The 17,434-nt window shown below is 41.8% G+C and overlaps 1 protein-coding gene across 3 annotated transcripts in view; it reads right to left on the reverse strand.

Annotated features, from left to right (window-relative positions):
- Window positions 1-16,446, reverse strand: part of LOC120801404 (FERM, ARHGEF and pleckstrin domain-containing protein 1-like) — a 51,576-nt gene extending 35,130 nt beyond the window's left edge. The window contains exons 1-2 of one of the 3 annotated variants that reach the window (XM_040148362.1): window positions 16,223-16,446; window positions 11,720-11,937 (exon numbers count right to left, since the gene is read on the reverse strand). In XM_040148362.1, the coding sequence (XP_040004296.1) occupies window positions 11,720-11,899 (180 nt within the window). In that variant the 5' untranslated portion in view covers window positions 11,900-11,937; window positions 16,223-16,446. Of the gene's footprint in view, window positions 1-11,719; window positions 11,938-15,811; window positions 15,886-16,026; window positions 16,126-16,222 lie in introns of those variants that run through there. The other 2 variants (XM_040148363.1, XM_040148365.1) reach the window with 2 other exon arrangements.
- Between the last annotated feature and the right edge of the window lie 988 nt (window positions 16,447-17,434).

Raw genomic sequence — 17,434 nt, forward strand, 5'->3', positions numbered from 1 at the left:
TCACTGGTCATGAAAGACCATAAATGCCATATTTCTATCACATCTTCCACACTGCTTTCCATTGTTTGATATCTAAGTGCAGCTCTTCTAAATAACATCATCATAATGTCCTCTTCCTCTGCAATAGTTCAATGGCACCCGACTAGAGAATTAGCGCCACCAGCTGTTTATCTTGATATCCTGAACTCCAATATTGAGCAGAGACTTGCATTAATCCGCATTTTCTTCTGCTAATTTTCTGGAAATTCAGTCTTATACTGCATTTGAATGGAAACTTTATTACTGTTGTATGGGCCAGTGGTTCCCCCCCAGTTAGGGTAAGGGCTACGCTTCACCAAAAAAGGCTCAATATTAATTCTATAGTTTCATAGGTTATTGAACTTTAGTTTTTATGAATGGGAATGAAGGTGAAGTGCTTTAAACCCAACCTCTTTCCATGTTTACCAAAACATGCTGGTTTGGTAAATCTTGGGTTAACAGATCCCGATTATAATCCAGGATTGAACTCACATTGTGGAACATGTCTCTGTCTTCACTGTATAGTGCCCAACAAAGCAGGAATGCCATATTTGTGATCATCAACAAAAGGGCAGTAAGAGAAGATAACAGGGTCCCAGTTTTGCAGAACTCAATGAACAATTGGTTACTCAGTATTAACACTTTGACTGCACTACTACTAATAATGGTCTTGTTCAGACCATATAGTTCACAGCTGACACTGCAGTGTAATCACTTCACTTGCAGCCATTCAAGCGTAATTTCACTAACCAAATATATCTGTATTAGGCTAAATGCTTCCATGCTGCCTCTCTGCTTAAAGGTCAACTGAGCTTATGCGAATGAGCACCCCAGACAACATTACTATGTAATTGATTTAAATGAAATCAAGCAAGTGAGTCACAATAAAACCACAAGACCTGTGTCGCCAGCAGAAACATAAAAAACAAGAGGATTAGCTAATCAATCCCTGATTCCGCTACTTTAAAAGTGAGCAAACACCTGCAAAATATGCATCTATTCACAGACCCAAAAGAAATTCGACCTTTGCATGGAATAATGCAACAATAATATTGTGTATTAAAATGAAATATAATCATCTTTAACTGTGAGGTGAGCTGCAGCAGTATTTAAAAGGATGTGTCAGCACTTAACATAATCGACCTTTCAACTTTTGCAACTCACAAGGACACAAAACAGGAAAGATTCATTAAGAGTTCGACAACAGTCTGCTAAGGCTAGCTATTCTGCGAGCCCTTGCAGTGACAGATACTCTGAAGCAGTCATTCGCTGCTGTAGAGACACTCCAGAGACCTGAAATACCCAGAGCAGACCAGCCCCCACTGGTTGTGTGAAAGCAGACATCCCCTGGGACGAATCCTTTGATATCTATTAAGGGGCATTCCCACACTGGTCCTCACTGACAGAGCTTTGATGCTTTTAGTGCCGCACTTCCACACATCACTTACCAATAGTCAGCCAGAGAAAAGCTCAACAGTTGGGGTCCCTAGTCTGAAGCTCAAAGGAGCCTTTGGAGAGCAAAAACAAAAAACTCAAGAGAACCTGAGGGAAGCTATGTGAGTCTGAATGTGTTGCTTCAGGACAGATGAAATCTTTTGGTTTGCTACTTCCTGTGGTAGCTTATGCAACAGTTCCCACTTTAATAATGAGTGGTGGTGGGTGTGTGGAGAGGGTGGGGGTAGGGGCGCAGTGTTGTCAGGTCAATACCTTTCCAGCAGGCATGTGTGCCGCTGGGGCTACTGGTTTGAGATTTCACTGTCTTCCTCTTTCTTTTTCTTTCTCTCTCTCTCACACACACACACATATACACACAGACATTCTGATATCCCTCCCTCAATCTTTGCTTCATTCATCCTGACTCTTCCTCCCACACATCTCCTCTATCTACCCAAGAGACCCCAAATTCAATTACTGCCCGGGTGCAGTGGGAGGAAGACTCAGCTGCACAGGTACAGCTGAAAGGAATTCTGACATGCAACATGTCAAGCAAATGCATCGTGCGAGTGACTTCACTGCACTGACCGAAAACATAACCATGGTGAAATGTGGCAAATTCTGATTTAATTACTGATGAAGCGTGGCAGAAAATAACATGACAAAAAAGACCAGCATATGTGGTGCAGCGAAACACAGTTTTCTAACTGATTAGAACATTTGAGGTGATGAAATTGGGATAGGTGAAGCCAGAGCATCTGGGGTAAAATAAGGCACCGCATGATAAGGATAATCCCGTGATATCACACTGCTAGTCGGGTCTGACAAGTTAATTAGCCCTGTGAATCTCAATGAGATATTCATAATTCATTGAAAAGGTTCAATGCTGCTGAAAAGCTGCTGTGCAGCTGAGGCAGAGCTGTTCCCATGAGGGTTTCACCCTTTATTTGAGACCAGGAGGACATCACACAGAAAGCGCAGGCTAGCTAAGAGCAGCACAGCTGCCACGCCCATCGTGTACTGTGATGTCTACCAACCTTGCTGCTACTCAGTCAGTGGGGTTCAGCGCCACAGTTCAAGCGCTTAATGTATGGATCTGAGCACTGTCATCAAAGGACAATGTTCAGTGGAATAATGCATGTGCATGAGCATGAAAAGTCAGAGGATCCACATTCATGCATCTGTCACAAAACCCTACAAAGAGATCACAGGTTATGTTTGCATTCGCCTGATCCTTTCTTTGTAAATTTGTTGCAGGCAAACGGTCACACAGGCAGATAGAGCCGACTTCACTTTTGTCTGAACCAAACCAACATGAACATCTTCCACAAAGAGACATCCATCTTGGTTACCATAGGAACAAGACTTATTATGAAGGCATCTCTTTTCCCAAAGCACCTGTGCACAGTATAGAAATCAGTGCAGCATAATGCTGTCAGACAGCTTTAGTGACAACTTTCATCTCTACATCTGTGGTGTTTCAGTCTGTCCTTCCATGAAAGAGCATGAATGATGCAGGGCAAATGGGTTTCTCTTGCTATGAAGTGTAAAACTATATCTGTGTTCACAGCAGGCATGGCTGCGTGTGCTTTGAGATGTATTTACCATTCAAACAGTTGCTCATATTCCTGCAATAGACCCCAACACACATTCCCAGCCGATGCATGATGGCTATATAATTTCAGCATGCTGTTAGGAATATCATCACAATCTGGGAAAAACTGGGCTGTTGATGGACCAGCTTTTATTCACAGAGTTTTTGATTTTTAGGTTTGGTCTCCTTTTCTCTTTTCATCAGGTTTAGTCAAGTGGACATAACAAAGCTTGAACATTTCAAAGATTTATGGGTGCTTTTAGCCATCTCACCAAATTGTTGTAATTCCACTGGTATAGCTTTATGTATTTTTTTTAGCTCTTTCTTTTGTTGACAATTCAATAAAGTGATTTGATGAAAATTGTGTTTATGTTTACGTCTCAAATCCAAACGGGTTGTTTCCAGCATCCTCTATCATTTTAGTATTCTTAGCCATCCGCCACCAGATAATTCCCACTGTTGCTCCTCTCCTGTGGCTCCACGACCCAATTACATTTCAGGATGTGAGGGAGGAAGATGGCTGTATGTGGAAACCCCCCCAGTCCTGCTGCGCAATTTCAATTTCATGCCATGAGAGAAAAAAGCCAACCAAGAGGTCAGAGTTCATGTGAGGAAAGTATGAGAATATTTTCTGGCAGAGGACATTCAGTCAGTGCAAGAATGATGCAAGGCACATGAATGGCATGGTCCCATTACAGAACACTTTTAATATTTTATAGCTTCAATGTGTATCTTTCACCAGTGGAAAAATCTGAAAAAGACTCATCCTTGTACTGCATGGGCGAGCCTTCAAAACCACAGCACTGGCTCTACAGTAGCACACAAATTTCCATTTCCATTTTTATATTTTTATGGTGACACTGAGCATATGACCCCACCCCCCAAATCCTTGCCACCCCAAACACACTGCCATCTTTCAGGGAAACTGGGTCAATCAGCAGTGAAACCAATAAGAGCTAATAATCCTTAGGAAAGATTTTCAGTCATATATTAAGTCAAGGGATTTGAATACAAAAAAAAAGAAACTTGCACATGTACCCACAGCACACAGCGAGGTGGGCTGTGTCTCCTGAATATGTTTCATAATTGGTGTGCAGCAGCGTGTCCCCATGCTAGCACACTACACTCACATTAACGCTCTGTATGGAGATCCCCCCCCCACTCCACTCCTCCGCGGCAGATATCTGTGAAAGACAGAACTCTGCAGTACAGCAGCAAGCTCAGACGCTCCTCAGCCTCCTCCATGTGTAGCCATAGCAACCCACACATAGACCAGCGTGATTCCATTTGGCCTTTCAAAGATGAACTTGTATAGCATTGAAATTCATAGCGATGTAAGTTCACGGAAACAGCACCATGCAAGGATCCGAACCACCACCTCAGAGGGAGTATACTGGATGCTGCAGCTCAAAGGTCGAGGCAGTCCTGGCAACAATGTGCTTTTATAGCAGCAGAGGGAGGGATGACAAATGACACATAATTCATTCAATGGCAGGAGGCCACATAAAGTCACTGCATGTGTTTTCTAAGAGAGAGTAACCACAGATTAAAGTGGGCTGAAGCAACACTACTGGGGCATCAGACAGAAGCAACAAATGCTTCTATTTTAAGGCTCCCAAAAGTGAACAAATGTAATATGTTAGCAGAAAATACAACGGTGACAAACATCAGATTCCGTCTGTAGATGCTAGTAATTCCCAGTCTCTGCGTTGTATCGAGGCCTCTCTCTGTTTGTCTCCCCCGTCAGGCTAATCAAACTTTCCCAGGTGACATGGGAGATAAAATCAGTGGCACTATTTATTTCTACATTGTCTCTAACAGTCCTTTAATTTAGAACTCTCTTTAAAGACAAGCTTAGTCTATAAGGGGGAAAGGAGATTGCCATGGTCACCATCTTCTTGCATCTTTCAACCGCTTTGCACCTATACCTCCTTTTAAAATCCATTCAACACAACAGAATTACAATGTATAAAGCTAAAAAAAAACCCTCTGCGGTAGAGCAGTGCCACAGTCACAGCACAGTTAATCTAAATAGATTTTACTGTTACCCGTGCATGACTCATATTAGTGAAAATGGAGTGACAGTAATGGATTTAGAAAACTCACTGACATGTTGTAAAATGTGGGAGAGAGTGGGATTCGTAGCTTTGGGCTGTATAGCTCCTGCCCGAATCTCCTGCATACTCTATCCTATTTGTATTCATATTTGGCCAATGACAGCTCATCAAGAAATATTGGTGCCAAATCATCCTCACTGCCCAAATCATTCAACCACCACCTCTGTCAGTTCTCCCCCTAAAGCGCTGTGATGCTGGGAAAGCAGATCGTGTCCCCACCACAGCTCTGATTTTAACAGGATTTAGCACACTGCTAAATGGTCCCCCTCCCTCTGTGCTCTGTCTTCCTTTACAGTCAACATGTCATATTTGAAAACAGACAACACGTAACAAGAGATGGTGAGAATGTTGGGTGGTCTGTAATGTGCACAAATTATATGCGTGTTGAATTTCAATTATGTCAACCTGTCTCACCGCGCAGAGGAAATGTGGCAGATGTTGAAATCCATGAGTTTCTCCACATACATGTGAGCTAGGATGTATAGTTACTGTATGTTGATTCTATTGCTGCAAGTCAGTGGTAATGTACGTCAATACACGATTAATACTTCCTAATAACAGCAAAAACAAACAAAATGCCAAAAATTCAGCAAGGGAAATGATGAAAACCCAGGGGCGATTTCCAATCTTAGTGCACAAACTGCTGCAAATGTATGCAAAGCTAACATCATGATTAAAATAACAAACAAAAAAGACAAGAAAAACTCTAAGAATATGGTTTGGATAGATCTGCTACACAATAAATAGATAAGTATGTACTCTTACGAGCATTTTAAATCTGCAGTAAAGCTGCAACTAATGATTATTTTCATTTATTTTCGCTATGAACTGCTTAATTTTTTGGTCAATAAAATGTCAGAAAACAGTGACAAACACAAATGACAATTTCCTGAGGCTTAACTTGATGCTATTAAATTGCTTGTATGTTTGGCCACCAGTCCAAGACCCAAAGATATCCTGATTATTATCAAATGAGACAAAAGCGTCACACCCTTACGACTGAGATTCTCTAACGACACAATGTTTGCCATATTTGCTTGAAATGTGACTTACATGAGTTGCTGGTTGATTTTTTGTCAACTGACCAATCAATTAATTGAGTATTCATTTTAGCCCTGATCTGTAGCATCGGTACTGATTGTAGAGCTTCTTTGTGTCTAACTTTGCTTGAATCAACGTGACCAACGCTTTTACTAAACTTTGTCAGAATGAACATTTTCTGCAGTGAGGAAAAATAGCTGTGATGTGTAGATTATTCTTAATTTGAATATGAAAACATAACTGAAACACAGATCCATGTAGTTAATTCATTGCACTGTATAATAATGACAATGACATCAATGTCAAATTTAATAGGTACTCTGATCAGTACGCGCAGCATTAGCCAGTCCAACTAATTAAGTAATTACTATTCAAATAGGTACTGAAAATTTAGTTATTCGTGCACCTCTAATACCCAGGCTCTCTATATGCATCTGGACATTGATCCACTGGTAGCAACAAAGCAGAAACATCCCAGCTCCCCCTCAACACTGCTGGTCTGTCTGTCATTAAAGAACCATACTGAAGCTGTTGAAGACAGAGCTGAATAAAGCTCTTTATCATGTTTCTACTCATTAAGTCGGGACCTCATTGCCATTCATCTGACAGCAAGGCACACTGGAGCTGCTCTAATTGTTTCCCATTACATTGAATGGGTGACAGCATATGGGGAAGTGACTGGCGAATGGCGAAATGATGGTAAGCCCTCTGGACTGGTGCGAGAGACTTGCTCTAAAGAATGCGGGTCCTTCCTTTTGTGACTTAGCACTCTTTAGCCTGGGTGGTCTCTGCTGCCCTGGTTTCTCTGTGCAGTTTTTGGCTATAAACAAGCTTTAGTTATGGGAATGGGGGGAAAAAAAAAATCTCCCTGAGAATCAGATGCTACTTTGTGTGGCCACAATTAGGTTAAATATATCTGGTTACAAGCATTGGAAGCCAAAAAAAAAAAATCTAGTCAGTAGCTGATTCTTTGTGATTTCATCTCATATCTGACTCTGTGCACGCCTCTGTATCTGCTCTGCTGTGACTAATGTTGGAACTTGTAGCGATAAACTGTGGATCCAACCATGGGAATAATGCATTGAGATCATGGACAGCATGGTCAGCTTCTCAGTCAGAGATGAATTACACCCTGTCACATGAAGTCTGTAGCTAATACCACTGTGACTCAGAGGGTCGACCCCAGAGTATAGGGCTCTACATTGCGTATGTATTTAAGAAACTCCAGTAGAGGAAGGTAGGCTCCAATGCTTTCTTGTATCAGCAGAAAGATCAGACTATTATATGTTAAAATTATGGATGATTAAAGGGCGACATCAGCCAAGTACAAACACAGCTTGGAGGTGCATCCATAAACATGTTTATCCTTATCCACTCATTTGTGATCTGAACTCGCTGATCAAAGGCTGATGCTCAGGTCATCAACACCCCTCAAACACGGCTTTGATGTTCTCCACCTACTACATGCTGTGTTCAGAAAACAATACAAGAACACTTCACTCTATGTCCTGGTGCTAATCATGTACAATGTCTTGTGGCTTTGCAGTAAAAGTGAAATAGGACTAAGAATCTTGTGCTACCGGCTGATGTTAAGCAGGTATTATGTTTGCCATGATCATCATCTTAGTTTAGCGTGTGTGCATGCTAACGTTTGATAATTAGCACCAAACACAAAGTACAGCTGAGGTTGATTCACCAGTGGAAAATTGAAATTAATATGCCAAGAGATGAAAAGGTTTTTAATTAATGAATTCAGGATTTTTCTCTGCACAGTAGCCTTTTACAGGGGCCGTACCATGACTGTACTGGATAAAGCAATGGCTGAAGAGGACAGACTGCAGTCCTCAGCAGCTCATTATAGTTAGAGAGGAAGAACAGAAGTTGTAGTGTAAAGTGAGAGGGATAATATGTCTCCGACTTTGTAATGGTGAATGCCTGTGTTGCTAATTTCATTGCTGAATGGGAAGTGGAACGTGCCATGTTAGGTTGTATTCGTTAGTATTCTACCAGTAAGGTTTGGCTAATGCAGCCTGACTGTTTCCTTCATTCACAGGAATGAACATGACTTCTCTCCCTCCGCTCTGCCATCACCATCCCATCCCCCCTAATTCTAACTCCTAAATCCATGCTACAACCACACTCCTCACAGGCAACTTCTGCAGAGCTTCCACCAGCCATCAGCAAACATAAGCATCAAAACATCAGGACAAACAGTGTCACTGTACGTTAGCCTGAGGACTACAGTCTGGATTTCCTGTTCTACTGAACTCTGCACTAGTAAAATGGGCAGAAGCAAGCCTTCAGTTTCAATTTGAAAATAATTCCTTAAAAAGGTGCAACCAGATTGATATTTCGGCTCAAGTGGGCTTTCTAAATCAGTGCCAATATAATGTTGTCCAGATCTGTGGAGCCAAACATTATCAGCATCAACACAAGCATGTTCACAGCCAGAGTGCTAAGTAGGCCACAGCATGGTATGTGACCCTCGAGATGGCTCGATGGCCCCTTTTTGTCTCTCAACCATCTGATACTCTGCCCGCTGAGGTGGAAACTTACCCCTCTGAACCAGAGGGACTGAACTGAAGCATTCAGTGTCAGTGACAGGGTGAGGTTAGACATTTAATGTTGTCTTAAAGAGACACATAAGAAACTCCTGCCTTGGGTCACTTTGACTAAAATCAGCTGAGATGAAGTGCTATTTCTCAAACAATGCTGTATGTTCCTGTTGCGACCAGGTAATTGCTTGACAGTTGTGTTTTGTAGACCATGCAGTTATCTCACTTCACTGCTGCAGGGGAGAGATTAATATCAGCAGGATCTGAGCCTAGTTGACAGATGTTTTTTTGTATCTTCTGTCTCAGCTGGACAAAAAAGAAAGATGAGATTTGGGGGATAGAACTGGCTGAAGCAAAAAGTGGTTACTGCTAAATTTAAGCAACTCACTCCTAGCATCCAAACACAGTTGCTAAGTCAAATTCTTTTGAGGTATCTATACCTTCAAAGTCTTTAAAAGCTTAAAGCACCCAGTAAATAGAATGTTCATATAATGTGAGAAAGCAAAGTGTAGCACTGGACTAAATGTGAAAACTTGAGCATGTTTCCTGTTTTGCACTGTTTTTTTTGGGTTTTGTTTTTAAGATAACAGATCTCTCCACCCTGAATGTGAGCTGATGACTGAGGCAAATGTACTTCTTGGATACCTCTTGGCAAAAACAATATCAAGCCCACTGAGATTTTTATCTCAAGTGCTGACTTGAGATAGAGGATATAATGTGTGTTAAATTGAGCATGAATAAAGCTTTGTGTTAGCGGGGGCTTTTTGTTACCCTCTCCTGAGCAGCATGTTGCCTGCCAGCAGCAGTGGCAAAAAGGTTTATGTAGCTCATCATCGCTACAGCTCAACCATACCATCACAGCTCTGTTAGGTCTACAACAAAATCAAGTATGCATTAGAGCCAGGGTCATGTATGCATCACCCGTCCTGTGCAACATTTGTTTAAACCTACAGCCCTAATCTCACTATAGGGCCTCTTTATCAGACAGAGCTGCTGCTGTTTTGTAATCTCTGTGTGTGCATCAAACTGACACAAAGTGGAAACAAGAAGAAGATTCAAACAGAAAAAAAAGACAGACAAGACCAAAGCTGCCGTACATACAAATCTGACATGTAAAAAAATACAAAGTGCCAGTGTGTGTACTTTTTGGAGTGTAGCACAGTCTTAAACACTCAGACTTGGGGACACTAAAGCTTTATAAAAACCTACTCTATGCTGACAAAACTCTGGCAATCAAATGGGATCTCAGTGTGAGAATCTAGTGAGCCTGGAGTATTTAGTAGAACACATGATGCCACTAGAAAGATTAACGGTCATGCACAGGGAGCTCCGCCATCAGCTTTAGGAAAAACGTTTACCCATACTGCCATGGGAAACAGCCAGACGGAAACATCTACCCTGCACTGCACACTAACTAACTGTCAGTAAAGCTCAGCAGCTTTACTGCCGAACCCCATTCAACCACACTGTGAACGGGTCCTCTGTGACTGCTGCTGTATCTGTTTCCCTCCATCACCACTTTCCACTTTTCTCCATCTACTCATCTAGCTCCTCTGTTCCAGGCAGGAAGGATTGTGGTCACAGAATATGGCTAGTTCTTCTATTCTAAGACAAATAACAGTCTTTTCACTCACTCCAACCTATGTTTCTGCCATTAAATCAAGATCTGAGGACACCTTTCAAAAACACCAAAAGTTCAGAGGAATGCTGGGGGAAAGTTTGCAGTGTATCTGATCATCTTCTCATCAACTTAAAGAATAATACTGGTGTTATTTTATATATTTTTCTCATGGTCTACAATTTACAAACAAAACTGACAATGTGTTTGTCTATCTCTCTTTACTTTTTGACTGACCTACCCTGTCTATGGCATTATCCCCACACCCACTGGTTGCTAATGAAGATGTAAATATTTAAAAACTGGTCACAAACATTTAGCTTTATTTTTTAAAAAGGCATGGTAATGGTGCCTTTGTTGGGTACTATTTTTAGGCATGGAAAAATGCACCCTTGGTGAATTAGTAAGTATTTTGAGCAGCAGGACAGTGTATGTGGGACTGCCTAAAAATAAACTACAGTGCCAGAGTTCATTATAATGAAGGTACACGTCACTCAGAGCAACACTGTGGTCCACTGATTTGTTTTGAATAGTTTATGGACAACAATGGAGCTCTGTGGCACAGAGGAATAAGATAATTCAGGCTTTGGCTACACCAACAATACTTGTCAGCAGGATCAAATCTTTGTTGGTTTTGGTCTTTTTTGGGATTTGTTGGCAAGAAAGATATATAATATACTATATAATAATAATAACAATAATAATAGATAATTAACAATCAGTATCTAATTTTAGCTCCACTTTTACATAATCCGTGCAAATGGATTAGACCAGATTGTCTAAATTTACATCCCTGTTATGAGAAAGTTAATCCTCTAAATCCTGAAATTATGAATGGAATTCAAATGGCAGCCCCTCTCATTCAAAACCAAAAAAAAGTATTGTGTGTCTTGTGTACCCGCCTGCTTTCCCTTCATTATCTACGAACGCTGCCACGCCATCAACACTCCAGTGTGCTGACATGGAAATATCATGGTGTCAGTAGTTTCCAAAGAAAATCTGAGAGTTTGTCGGCAGGTCACAGTGGAAGAAAATCTGTGTTGCAGTAGATAATAGCAGTAGCACAGGTTTGTGATAGTTTGGGATATTTGGAAGCAATGATCAGAAAATACCACCACAATAAACCGGAAGAACCCTGACATTATGAAAAAGATCCCTCCAGTTTCATCCATGCATTCAACATCATGCAGTTGCCATGCCAACTTGTTACCAGACTGCTGCTGCTGCTATGACGGAAATGGGAAATGGTTCTTGGCTACTGTGCAATAATGAAGAGTCACATTCTGGCATTAGTATTTTCACCAAGAAAACAGGCCTGAGTAAGATAGTAATAACAACTCACTGAGATGTCAAAGAGCTCCTCTGTGTCGTCCAACATACGGACCCTGATAGTAACATGTCGTCCAGGGGGCATGGCCGGAGGTCTGTGCCCGGGGTCCAACGTACTGATGCCAAGAGTCTCTGGGGCTCCAAGACGCTGCCCTGTTCCAGAGGCCATTGGTTCTGGGTCTGGCTCTGCCATGGTACACTGCACTGCTCACTGCCCAGCCTGAGGAGAAGCTAAGACAGAAAAGTCAGAGGTACAAAAACATGTTCACATACTCATTCACTTGCACAAGAACACAAAAAATGCAGTTGAAGAGTTACTTAAAAAAAAATTCTCAGTAGTAAGAACCCTCCTCTGACAGAGCATCAGTGGTGCAGTAGGTGATATACAAAGAATGCATCAGGGCCCAGAGGACAGGCTGCACAACCTGTCACACTAACAGAGTAATTGCAAATTCAGTTTTTGCACTCGCCGCTAATGGCTAATAATTGCTGCCTGTGGGAGAACAAGTTGCTGTAAAAAAGATCCAAGCATGTTCTTGATTTCAAAGTACATATCAGGCAGGCTTAATTTGATTTGACAAATGAGTCACAAGGCCAGACTGTAAAATCAAAAAGTCAATACAATGACAATTGATTCAGGAAGTCGTAAAAGCAAGGTGTTAGGGCCAAAGACACATGGACAAATTCTTAGTTAGGTTTTAACAGGTCTCAAGGGCATCAAGTCAAATATGTAATATGAACTGACTGAGTGGTGAATTTGAGTATAAAGAGCCAAGTGTAAAAAACAGTAATTGAGAGTACTGTAAACACACAAACTACTTAGATTCACCTGTGACCCTTTAGAGTCCAACTATTATTCTTTTGTTTTTAAAAGATAGATAGCAAATACTTCCATGCAACAGTTAGGACTACTTGTGCCCCAGTGGTTACTTCTGCAGTTTTCAGGGGGTATGTCAAAAGATTGTGGAGTAGCACAACTAATTTGAAATAAACAAAACATATATTATCCACATATTGAGGACAGTTAGTTAACTTTGGGTAATGGACAAAAAGCGGTTAACTAAAAATAACGGATAAATGGTAAAATAGTTAAAAGTAAGAGATAAAGTTTAACTGCATAGCTAAAAGTAATGGATAAACAGTTGAAATGGTTAACTAGAGATAATTTATGAACGGTTTAAAAAGCAAGTTAACTGTACAATTGAAATGGTTAACTAAAATTAATGGATAGCTAAATGGCTAAATAGTTAGCTAAAAGAAATGGACAAATAGTTAGCTGGATAAACAGATGATAGACTGTAGCTAAAACTAATGTACAAATAGTGAAAAGTAATGTAAGGGTTGAAATAGTTAAATTAAAGGTAACGGATGATTTAAAGAGATAGCTAAATTGTTGAAATATTTAGTTTAAACTAATGGATAAACAGCTGTTTGATTAACCGATAAAGAGTTGAAGTAGTTAGCTAGTGGTAATGGATATATAAAAGGTGGAAATAGTTAGCTAAAAATGAATAGATGGTTTGAAGTAATGGATAAGCAGTTGAAATATTTAGTTGAAAGTAATGGATAAATAGCTGTTTACTTAAAGCAATGGATAAACATTTGGAATAGTTAGATAAAATAGTTAGCTTAAAGTGATTCATAAACAGTTAGCGGAAAGTAATGCAGAGTGTGAAATAGACAAAAATAATGGATAAATGGTTGAAATAGTCAGCAAAAATAACATGTAAATGATTCAAACAGAGCTAAAACTAATGGGTTTACCATTTAAATAGTTAGCTTAAAGTAATGGATAGTGCTGGAAAAAAAAACAGCATTGTCAATACATTGGTTCATCTGACAGGACTGTGGGGGTATGTCTGACGAAAAATGAAGGGAACCACTGCCCTGCCGCATCCGGCTACGGAGGGTCCCATCTTATATACAGGCCGAAGTGCAGAATCTGGAATAATCTGCAGTGTCACTCAGTCTGTGTTCGTCCAAGGTGGAAGACTGTGTTTGGACAAAGTTGTGGACTCATTCATTGTGGGTTGACATATGGGCAGGTCGCTCACGACCCGCCATGTATCCACAGCCAGATCCCTCGAGGCCCCGCTGCCCTGCTTAATTCTCTCTTCATGCACATTCCAGCGGGCTGAAGTCACCCTGAGACCTCACCAAGTGGTTCATCAGAGTATTGAAGCCAGTGGGCAGTTGTTCAGCCGCCGCAGAGGTGAATGACTACTGCCAAGTTTAAGCTAAAAGCTGAGTAAGGCATTTCAAAGGAGTGGATAATGCAATCCAGCAGAGTGCACTGAGAAAATAGACCAAGGACAGTGGATGTACTAAATTTTGTCTGATGATGGTGTGCCTGACGCCTAGGAGAGGCACACTGAAAATTTTCCAGTCAAACACTGCAGACTGCAGATGGAGTGGATTCGATGACTAAAGTAAGATGTCACAAGGCTGACAAGTAGGGCTGCAACTAACGTTCACTTACATTATACATTCATTTCTCAATTGCTTTTACAAAAAACTGCAAACAGCAAATGTTTGGCGTTTTTGCTTGATGAGTGATTCGAAAACAGTTCGATTGTCAAAACTTTTTTCCAATCATTTTCTGTCGATCGACTCATAAATTAACGTACGAATCATTTCAGCACGACTACCTAGGGCTGTGTTGCGACAGCTGTTTGCATATATGCTCTCTCATTTTTTTTACTAAAGAGCTATTTCTAATTAATAATAAAAAAAAAAATGGATGTCAATCTTTTACTTTTAATTTCTTGAACTTATTCGTAATTTCCGTTACTTATAAATGTTGGAAGTAAAAAGGGATGCAACAAGTACATTCAGATTTAGTAAGATGCTGTTTAACCCCGACCACAAAGCCACTGAGTTTAGAGAGCATGTGTTCATCACTTGCACCTGTCTGCGCACCGTCATCACAGAGCAGTGGGTGCGAGATATTGTAGTTTTCCAGCTAAAGTGCAGACTAACACTCCCTTGGCTTGATGGAAACCAGACCTAATGCTGTCACTGGGGGCGTGAATGGAAACAGGCATATTTTTCAAATCAAGCGCAGTCGTTTATGACATTCGATCCTCATTCGATCCTCCTCCTTGATCATTGGCAAGTGTCTCATGTCAAGTCTGTAAATCCATGTCTTATATGACCTGCACATGCATGCCACGTAACCGGACACTCTGCAAACAAAGCACCAGTGAAACAGTGGCCAGTGAAAGAGTAGACAGTGATTATTTCAGCCCACACGTCCCGTCCCCTGCACCAGGGATCATGAACCAACTAGTCATGAGGCTAGGTCCGTGGGTTCCTCTGAATAGGTAACCGACACACAAATAAGGCACCAGTTATACAGCTGCCACCTTGTTCCCAGGGCTAGAGAGTGACATAAAGCATAGCAACCTAGTATACAACACCAGAGGGGCATTTACAAACCCCTGGGTGTTTCTCAGGGTAAACCCCCCCCCCGCCTTTGAACTTGTTTGCTCGAAATTCCCCACAAGAGCGTAACATGGAGCTGTGACTGCTGGCTTATAGAGTCTCCGGGGTTGCAACAGTGGCTCCTCTGTGTGCAGAGGCACACAGGGGCCCCTCGATGCGGTCCAACACTGCACAGCTGGAATCCTTTAGTGACAGCTGAATGGCCAGAGGCCGGGGGGCTGATACCGCCAGCTGTCTACCTGGAGGTAGCTCACAAAAAAAAAAAAAGGAGCTCAATTTCCTCTGTTTTCTGCAACACAGACACTGATACCTGGGTGTGGCTGGCATTGCCCGAATCAATATAAGTTTCCACTGTGTTATTGGCAACGTGACATGTGTTTCATTAAGTGAAAAGGGACTAGGGACGCATGCATGTTGTAACCAGAGCTGGGCTGCCATTTAAAAGTCTCTGGAAAACAGCCTGAAGGATGACTGAGAAAACAGTGCAGAAAATGGTGAAACCCAGCACTGAGTGGGGTCTTCCCCTCCATCTAGACTCACCTCACACGGTCCTGCTAGCGTGTTCTCACCATTAACATAATGTAGGTTAATAGAGCAGGCTGCTGTAATCCTCGGGACAGTATCAGTCAGTTCCCGTAGATGTAGACATGAATGCACTCACCTGGACAGCCTCTGGAAACTAAGTGTCAGATATAAGACGCACACTTCCTGGCGACATTTTGACCATTTAAAGGTCACAGTGAGGCATGAAGATTTTTTTTTTTTTTAAAACAGCTATGAGACATCAGCGACTGCAGCGCACTGCAAACGTCCACACCGCTAATGCATATCTTGTGCACCGCAAAACCCACACCGGAGGACAGACAGGTCACTTACTGGCTGCAAACGAAGATTTTTTTCCTCACTGAGGGATAGTTACTTCCCCTCCCTCGAAATCCACAGGATCACAAAACAACACGGCAAAGATACTCCCAGGACTTAACCCTAATCTCCTCAAACAAGTTGAATCACTTCCCCTAAGAGCACACAACCAAGGCGGGGGGGGGGGGGGACCTGGCTGCACGGTTCTTACCCCTTCTCTGGAAATGCGGGCTTAGCCACACGTAATGTACGTCCCAGCCGAAAGGAGATATTACATCCACGGCCAGCGGTAGCGGTGAAAAGAGGAAAAAAAAAAAAAAAAAACAAGGATCCCAGACGAGTCTTAGATGCTGCTCGCGCCGGGGAGGAGGCGTTTTGCGGTCGCCATGGCGGACGACTGAGTGAGCGAGCCGGGGGAAGAGACGGGATTACAGCGAGGCGAGCGGCGGATCCGCTCCCGGTGCCTTCACTCGGACAATGAAGGAAGGCGCAGGCACCTCCACCTTCTGAGACAGCACCGGGCACCCGGCAGAGCAACGGCGCCATCTGGCGGCGGCGGCGCCTGCAACATCTCTAGTCGGCGTTAATCCGGTGGTTCCCGAGCTTTCTGACTCGGCAGCTTGCGGCAGTGGGCGACACCACTTCACCAGCGGTGGAGGGAGTAGCCGTGCAGATCCTTTACTTAAATAAAAGTACCAATTCCACTATGTAAAAACACTGCATCACAAGTGAAGGTCCTGCATTTAAAATCCTACTTGAGTAAAAGTACACAAGTACTTGTGTACTTAAAATATCAGAAGTAAAAATATAGGTTTTGCAGAGCATTGGCCCCCATGGTTGATATGATAAATTACATTGTTAATATTGATGCATCAATGTGTAAGCAGCAGTTTCCTAGTGCAGCTGCTCCAGGTGGAGCTAGTTCTAACTACTTTATACCCAGAGCTGGGCCCAAAGGGTCACAGTATCAATCGGAGGAGTCCTGAGATAATTCATGGGGAAGGAAAGAAAAAACAAAACCAAATAAAAGTTTTGCAACACGAATCTGTATTCAGTTTTCAAACTTTTCTATCATCTATGATTTTTTTTTTTGCAAAATAGTGGATAATTGTACCTCTTTGTGCCACAAACAATTGTTTAATGAAGCCATCTGAGGAGTTTGGAGAGGAAACGTCATTTTAGCGGAACTGGCAACAACTCATGCACATCTGAAATCACAATAATAATGTATTGTTTTTTATAAGATTGACATATGTTGTTATGTAAAATTGTAATTTAAAAAGTAAATAGCAGCCTAATCAAAGTTGTCAGGCAAATATAGTGTAGTAAAAAGTATAATATTTCCCACTGAAATGTAGTGCAGTAGAAGTATAGAGCAGAATAAAATGGAAATACTCAAGTAAAGTACAAGTACTTCTAAACT

The sequence above is a fragment of the Xiphias gladius genome, chromosome 16, assembly GCF_016859285.1.
Source record: "Xiphias gladius isolate SHS-SW01 ecotype Sanya breed wild chromosome 16, ASM1685928v1, whole genome shotgun sequence".
Taxonomy (NCBI): domain Eukaryota; kingdom Metazoa; phylum Chordata; class Actinopteri; order Istiophoriformes; family Xiphiidae; genus Xiphias; species Xiphias gladius.